Here is an 8,470-nt window from a genome sequence, read left to right on the forward strand (position 1 = left end):
GAGTCCCGGTATGACGCGTGATACACGACCCTCGTTGCCAACTCGATGGCTTCGCTCCTGGACATTCCGCACTCACACTGCGAGTCCAGAACAGCGTACGCAGGTAAAGAACCAGATCGCACAGCGAACACGTTGCCTCCCTTGTGACAGTCTGTGCTGTCCACGTAGAAGAGCGACGGACCTTTCGAGTCATCTCCATCCCAACGCATGGAAAACTCGAGAAAGCAGTATTGAAGCGACAGAAACTCTTAGCCTCGTTCTGTCCGTCTGCTCGTGCGCCCGACGGTGCCAGGCCAGCATTCTGTACCAGTGAGACAGTCCGCAGCCCCACCGGCCATGGTTCCAAGTATGTAGCTGGTGATTTCAACGACCTTCTTCACCGTCTGAGAAATAATATGCCCAATTATTGTGGAGCGTGAGTCGGCTGCCATTACCACTTCATGCTGATATTTAAATGCCACGGTTGTTGTTTCACGCTCGCAGTCAATTTCCGTTCTGCTCTCGTCGGCACTGTGTCCACATTTTTTCAAGGAATTGAAGGGATCCAAGGTAGGCCCAGGTTGAAAGAACTCGGTCAGAGGTTTTGTGCAGAAATCGGAGTCCACGTAACTCACTTCACTGCAGCGTCTTGGCTTTAGTGGATACCCACGCAACTCAGATAATGACATGTCATGGCCGTTTCCTATTCTACCCGTTAAGAAAGAATTTTAAGATTACTTTGTATCAAGCTCAAGACTTATATTTTCTCGATCAATACTCTCACTCATTCATTGTCGCCATGGAAATATTTTTCCATTGTTAGTGAAAACAATAGATTGTAATGGGGAATTTTTATTTAAATGCATTGAATGTGACTAGAACAAATGAGTAAATTTGTACTTCTCTGTCGTTGACCTTTAATGAAGGGGTCCTGGGTTTGATACCTGGTGGAGGCACATAGCACAGAGGTCCGTATCCCATTTTAAACTGTAGGCCCAGCCCTGATTAACCCTGGACTTAAATAAAAAACTCAAATAAGTAAATTAAAAAAAAAACAATATGTAATTTCCTGTTACAAACTTCAACTTTCTCTAATTCAAGGATATACGTATCTTAAATTAAAATAATTTTAGAATTAAGTGATTATTATTCAATTAATATGAATATGCGTCATGTAGAGTTTAAAATTTATTAATATTTTCAATGTGTTGCAAACTGTCAAACTGTTAAAAGCACCAGCGGTGGCAACATGATTGATTGATTTGGTTTATTTTACTTCGCTTTTCCGCTGATTTTGGCTAATCGCGAAGATGAGAGTGAGTGATGATGAAATTGATTAAAGGACTCGCAAAGAACACACAGGCCGGGTTTCGAATTATGTAATGTGCTAGCCACGGAGGTGGGCAAGACAGAACATGAGTCAAGTCTCAGGTGGTTACCCTTAACTTTTAAAGTTTAATGCACATGAAAATTTGTGGGGAGAGGGGGAGGTAAGTGCCCCCTTCCTCCCATCATTAAGTTACGCTATGGAAACTACAACTATTTTTAACAAATTCCAATAAACTTATTTACTGATAATAGCTGATAAGTTATTTATAACTGTACAATTTTAGTTTTAGTTTATCTTCGATTTTTAGGATACTAATAATCATAAACTGAAAAAAGTGTTCTCATGTGACAGTGATGGTCGTCAGGCTGTATGCGTCAACTACATAGATAGAAACTGCCAGATAACAACAACATAAATAAATTCAATCGTACCGTCAGCAATCCATGTCACGTGATAAGCCGATTTAAAGGGAACAAATCTATATTTGTTAAAAGTTGCGATATCTCCAGATCCATTCGAGGTATACATTTGAAATTTGGAAAATTTAAATATTTACTAGTGTTGCCCACGAGACGAGACACGAGACGGGACAAGCGTTTCAAAATTCGAAACGAAACGAGACTGACCACCTTCTCGTCTCGTTTTCGAGACAAGACATGGGACGGGACGGGACGAGACGGCTCGTGAAAAGTCTCGTCTCGTCTCGAAAGTCTCGAAAAAAATACAAACAAAATAATAAATCAGTTGCGAATATTTATTTACTCGGAGTAAAGGATATTCTTTGGAAACCCAAATCAGCGTCTATTACATAAAAAAGGCTATCTTATTTAGTTTTTATACTCTTCCGAAATCCAGTATTACTTCCATTTTTCAATGTATTCAAGCTTAGTAATTTTAAGCTGTATTACAGGCCCGTAGCCAGGCAGGGGCCAGGGTGGGCTGAGCCCCCCCGGCACTGAGGTCAGCCCCCACTGACATTGGGTAAAACTATTTTGTGCAATTTGTTTGCAGTGAAAAGTGAAAATGTAGACAGCAGATATTATTTTCCTCACAACAAAATGAAGGATAAATTCAGGGAGCATGAACAGCAGCTATTACATTCGTTAATCTTATTTATAAGAAGAAGTCTTAAGTAGCGGCAAGTATTTAGGAGATTCTCTTCTCTAGACTTTAGAAAGTTTCTTCACAGGGGAGCGTCTTTATCTGTACATTCGTTGCCCCTGTTGCAATCTCCCAGTTGTACAGAAATTTGTGACTTTGATGTCATTGTGCAAATTTCCTCCACATCTGTATCAAAGGTTAAGAGCTCCCAAGTTTTGGGAACGAAGGGGAGTTCTATTGTTTCGGCCGTGCAGTAGAATGTACAGTAGACCCTATGATTGAATATTGTCCATCTTTTTCTGTGTAATATAAATATCTGTATCATCAAACGTAGTATGGAATGTGTAGTAAGGGATGATTTCAGTAGCAGCCAAATCAAAGTGATATTTTAAATGATATAGAAAAATGTAGTATTTGTGTGATATTTCTAAACTTTATGTTACTTAATGAACCCCTCCCCCCACACACCTAATTTACCTTCATTTAACATTGTTAAACTTTTGAAAAATGGACTTGATTTACAAAGCCCCCCCTGATAACCTGTGAGCCCCCCCTGGAGATCAATTCTGGCTACGGGCCTGAGCTGTAATAGTACTCCAGATAGAAGTACTTTGCTAGAATACCGATTCAGATATCTATCTGTATAAAAATATTGTGAGAGAGAAGTATTCTCGATAATTTCTTTGAATGGAAAATTTATGAAAAATGTTGTAAACCTTACGAAAATTACAAAAATTGCGGGCTTTGTTTGCTTTTCCATAGTAACGAAATTTATTATTTGTTTATCCTTAAAACAGCTTAAATATATTTAACGCCTTTAAAGTAAAAACTACTGCTATAACGCGCAGGGTGCTATTTGTAGGGGGATGGGGGGATTTTCTCCTCTGGGTACTTGTATCCCCCCTCTGCTTGATAAATCCATGTGGGGGAAATATTATATGGCATAAAGTCATTATCTCATGCTGTCCCTAGACAGTCAGGAATTTCTTAAATACCACACTGAACAGTTAAGTGAGACATACAATAGTTGTTATCTTCACAACACGATTATTCCCGCACAAGGAATAAGGAATATTCCACATAAAATCGTGCCATCTAAGGAACGGACCTAAAGCAATTTTTGTAGTCTTCTCATGGAAGGAAGTGATGTTATTTTTGACATGTAACCTCCCTTGCTAATTGTAATATTTCCCCATCCAAACCCCTCGCGGTCAGTAATCATTTTCTCTAGGTATCTCTCACCTTTTAACATTTTATTAAGCATTCTGTCTGTTTAAACATGAAATTTCCCTGCGGAGGGAGAATTCCCTCCCTTCAAAATAATCGGCGAAACGGGAATTCCCCTTTCGCCGAAATATTTACTTGGATGGGAAATATGATATAATGTGCCTCTGGATAATTGGGCGAAACGGGATTCGGCAAAAAGGGAAGACATGCAAACTAAAATTGGAGCAAGAAAACACCTGAATTCTGTGAGGAAATGTAATCAATTTGTGGCATAACTTCCCTGGGTGATCGTTATCCTCTCCTGCTTGTCGCGGCGCTTAGGCACGAAGAATTGCATTTATTACTGTTGGTTCGTTCGCAAGCGACACTTCTCGCCTGTCCTGTGTTGTTTGTCGCATAGGTCAGACCGAAGTAAGAAGTGACCAGACCAAAATAACAACCTATGTCAATTTCCGAACCTAAGTAGCACGACCAGCTGTACGTGTCGCTGGGAAAAGGTATTTTTTATCACTGCCCATATCAACATCTCAATTAATTTCTTGCGTCGGTTAAGCATTCTCTTATTCCTCCATATTTCTGGATGTTCCAACATTTCTTCGATTCTTTAGCAAGCTCTTTCGAGTTATTTCTGTAAGATTCCCCCTCGCAAAACGTAATTCGTCACACGATGCCCGTAACGAATTTGCCCAGACTATAGCCTCGTGTTGCAGGTATCTTTACTACCCCAAGGGCTTCCTTCCATTCATCCTTGCGCCAAACGATGTGGAGGTAGCCACTGCCATTGTTTACCGTAGGCCCTCTTCCAACCTTATTGGGGACAATCGTTATAAAATTCTCGCCAGCACAAACAGTTCATTCATTGCGACCCCTCTTCTCAAAATCAACAGCTCCATCCTCAGCCCTCAGCACTGGTTGCAAACTCCAAAGATTTCGCACCAAAAAACTGGTAATAGGCCAATATAGTTAGATACTCTGCGTTGACGTAAATACTCTATATTGCCTGAAGTCAAAGGAGTAAAAAGCGACGCCTGCCACTTGTAAATGAACCCTCAGTAATAAATATAACCTTCAGAACCGAAGCGACATGACGAGCGGGACGTGTCGCTTGTCGCTTTCGTGTCGCTCGGACTTGACCGTTTTCTAATGTAGTGCATCGTGTCGCCTCTGCCCGTTGGTAGCGCATGCGTGGGGAAAGCCTGCTTAAAGACTAAAGGAGCTTGTGTCGCTTGTCGCTTCGGTGCGAAACCCTTGTGTCGCTTGGGGATTCCACCAATCGAACGCAGGCTTGCACGGCGTCTCATGCCGCCACGGTGTGCAATACTGCTGTTGATGGGCTAGTTCCCAACCTGCATGTGTCGCGTGTCGCTTCGGTTTGAACTCTCCCTTACATGAAACCTTGCAACCGAAGCGACGCAACAAACTGTTCGGGGTCGATTGTCGCTTGCGTGTTGTACCGATTAGACCGTTTTCTGAATACTGTGCGTCATGTTGCCTCGGACTGTGAATGCTTGCTAATAAACTGAAGTTGCCTATGTCACGTGTGAACTACGCCATTGGGAGTGTCACTATTCATCTTAGCGACCCCGAAAACTATGGATTCAACACTAATATCGGTTGTTTTACATGCCACCCCCTTCCCATCCCAAACCCTAGTGGTGCCAGGGGTGTCTTGGAGTTGAACGACATTGGGAGTCTCACTATTCATCTTAGCGACCCCGAAAACTATGAATGCGTATGCTGGGTCTTCTCTATCGTTTCACGGAAATAAACAACTTGACTGCCCTCAGCACCTTTTACAAATCTTTTGTGTCACCTAAAATTGAATACTGTTCTCCGATCTGGTCTATGGCATGCCTCTCAAATTCAGATAGACTAAATTCCGTCCTAAATTTCTTCCTGGCTATTGTACGACACCGAATTCCGTCCACAAAACACTTGCAAATGTTAAATATCCAAACTCCTCAAGAGAGACATAGACTGGCTGACCATATATTCCTACATAAAATAGTGAATTGCAACATCAGAAGTGACCGCCTTCTTCAGGAAATTCACTTTCGTGTGCCTGCCCGCTCAACAAGAAGCACTCAACTTTTTGCTTCTCAGAAGCCGAGATTGTGCCTCATCCAGCGCTCTCTGTTCCATAGACTGCCCAGTGAATATAATAATCTAGGAAGCCAAATAGACATTTTTGAAAATCTGGACCGCTTTAGAAGAAAGGTAACTAAAAGTAAGTAAGACTCTTAACCATATGTCATTTTTTGTATGTTATTATTTTTGTTGTATTATGTTATTATTTTTGTCCTCATGTTCTATAAAATCGTTCCAATGTAAAATGGCTAACGCTGTATTTGGGATCTTCTATTAAATAAATAAATAAATAAATAAATAATATAATTCGTTTTACATGTCACCTCCTTCGCACACCCACCCCTAGGGGTGCCAGGGGTGTCTTGGACTTGAACGGCATTGGGAGTGTTACTATTCATCTTAGCAACCCGAAAACTATGGATTCCACACTAATATCGGTCGTTTTCAATTATTTTTACATGTCACCCCCTTCCCACCCCCATCCCAGGGTTGTCTTGGAGTTGAACGGCATTCGGAGTGTCCCTATTCATCTTATTGATCCAGAAAACTATGGATTCCACACTAATATCGGTCGTTTTCGATTATTTTTACATGTCACCCCTTACCACCCCATCCCTAGGGGTGTCAGGGGTGTCTTGGAGTTGAACGGCATTGGGAGTGTCCCTATTCATCTTATCGACCTCGGAAACTATGGATTCCACTCTAAAATCGGTCGTTTTCGATTATTTTTAAATGTCACCCCCTTCCCACCCCCGACCCTACGGGTGCCAGGGGTGTCTTACCCCCACAGTATTTCTTTCCAGAGTGTAGTTCATATGTGGTCATCGTTAATGTCACCAATTAGCTTAGCGACTTAAAGACCTACGGATTCGACATTAATCTTGGTAATTTTTGACATTTTAATTTTCACCCCTTCTCAACCCACATCACGATAGGTGATGAACTTGGAGTTGAACGGCATTAGGAGTGTCGCTATTCATCTTAGAGACCCCGAAAACTATGGATTCCACACCAATATCTGTCGTTTTCGATTATTTTTACATGTCACCCCCTCCCCACTCCCACCTCCAGGGCTGTCTTACCCCCACAGTATTTCTTTCGAGATTTCAAGTGATACGCGTACCAAGTTTGGTTGAAATTGCTCCAGGCGTTCGAGAGTTATGCCGGAACAAACATACACACACATATACATTTTTATATATTAGATTAATGTCCTTATGGTTAACGAACCTTATTTATTCTCACTATATAGTGAACAAAATATTTTAAGGTTTTACCCACTTTCGGCAATAATATTTTGTGATGTCTTCCAGTTTTAACTTTTGTTGGAATAATATCCTGCATTACTTTTTCGAGACGAGACAAAACGAGACGAGACGAGACAAAAGGAGACGGGATGAGACGAGACGAGACAAACGAATATTTTCGAGACGAGACGGCATTTTCACGAGACGGGACGAGACAGACCAAAGTCTCGTCTCGTCTCGTCTCGTGGCCAACACTAATATTTACATAATACCAGCAAGATGCGTTATTTATATTTCTGGTTGGCTTTCAAATGGACTGTCATATTGAATTATCTAAAGCAATCGATTACTCAGAAATTATTATGGAACATACTGAATGATACACGTATTGCCAATGTAATTTACATTCAATGGGAACAATATACAGTGCGTCCATTTCGATCTGCAGCCGAGAGATCGGGAGAAACGTGGCGGGCGGCGCTGACGGAGATGCCGACATTTGAGGCCTGTAATGCCCGCTTATTTTTGTGGACATCTTGCAAAACGAGCACTAACCTGTGTTATAACACACAAAAGTTCTTCTGTAATTCTTCCAAGTTCCACCCTTATATACACAAATAAATACGCTTTAGAAATCATATTAAGAGCCACAGATAATACTCTGTAAAACATTTTAATCATAGTTTTGACCAGTAACGTCCTGCTTAAGTTTATATCCTTGAAAGAGTTTTGTGTCGATGGGGATCGTTTGGAGGTTTCGAATGTGCAACACTGTATCAAGATTACGCTGCAGACGAACCGTTAAAAGCTAATGGTGTTCGTGAGCTTCCTTGCAATCCGAAATCTCCTAGCTCAAGTTTTTTGTTCCTTCGCGACTACAGAGCTGTAAATATAGTGGCAGGCAGATGTAAACCAAGAGCGTGTTAATTTCGTACTGTGCGTAAGAGTGTTATTCTTGGTTACTTGCCGTTACTTGTTTGTGTTATTGCAGTGTGTATGTGTGTTGTGTCAGTCAGACGATTGGAATGCCAGCCGCAAGGTTCACGTTAGAACAAAGAATTTTTATGTATGACACTTACGTGAAAACAGACTCGTGTCGAGACGTGTGTAGGCAATTTGTACAGAAATTCCCAGGCGTTTCACCTCCACATAGAGATACGATTAGACGTCTTGTCCTTAAATTACGAGAAACTGGATCGTTAAATTTTAAAACACCTAAGCAAAAACGACGGATTCTAACCGAAGCAAAACTCGATGAAATTGGTGCAGTGTTAGAACGTTCTCCAAACAAACCTCTACGCCGTGTTTCACAGGAGATGGGCGTGTCAAAATCATCAGCACATACAGCCACTAAGCTACTAAAATTAAAACCGTACAGAGTTTCTATAGTGCAAGAATTACGGCCCCCTGACAACGTAAGTAGAGTAAATTTCTGTAATTGGGTTTTGCAGAATATTGTAGATGGTATTGTTGATCCACAGTTAATAATTTTTTCGGA

At 41.3% G+C, this 8,470-nt stretch overlaps 1 protein-coding gene across 1 annotated transcript; it reads right to left on the reverse strand.

Moving 5' to 3' along the window:
• Positions 1-248: 248 nt before the first annotated feature.
• On the reverse strand, positions 249-668 carry LOC145985519 (uncharacterized). Its single transcript, XM_083119591.1, has one exon. It carries the CDS (start codon positions 666-668, stop codon positions 249-251), a length of 420 nt encoding a protein of 139 aa, XP_082975717.1.
• Positions 669-8,470: the final 7,802 nt, after the last annotated feature.

This window comes from Lepisma saccharinum, chromosome 1 (assembly GCF_977018435.1).
Source record: "Lepisma saccharinum chromosome 1, izLepSacc3.1, whole genome shotgun sequence".
Taxonomy (NCBI): Eukaryota; Metazoa; Arthropoda; class Insecta; order Zygentoma; family Lepismatidae; genus Lepisma; species Lepisma saccharinum.

What these genes read in the sequence shown, in the direction of transcription:
- LOC145985519 (XM_083119591.1), bottom strand. Translation starts at nt 668, where the DNA reads ATGTCATTATCTGAGTTGCGTGGGTATCCACTAAAGCCAAGACGCTGC.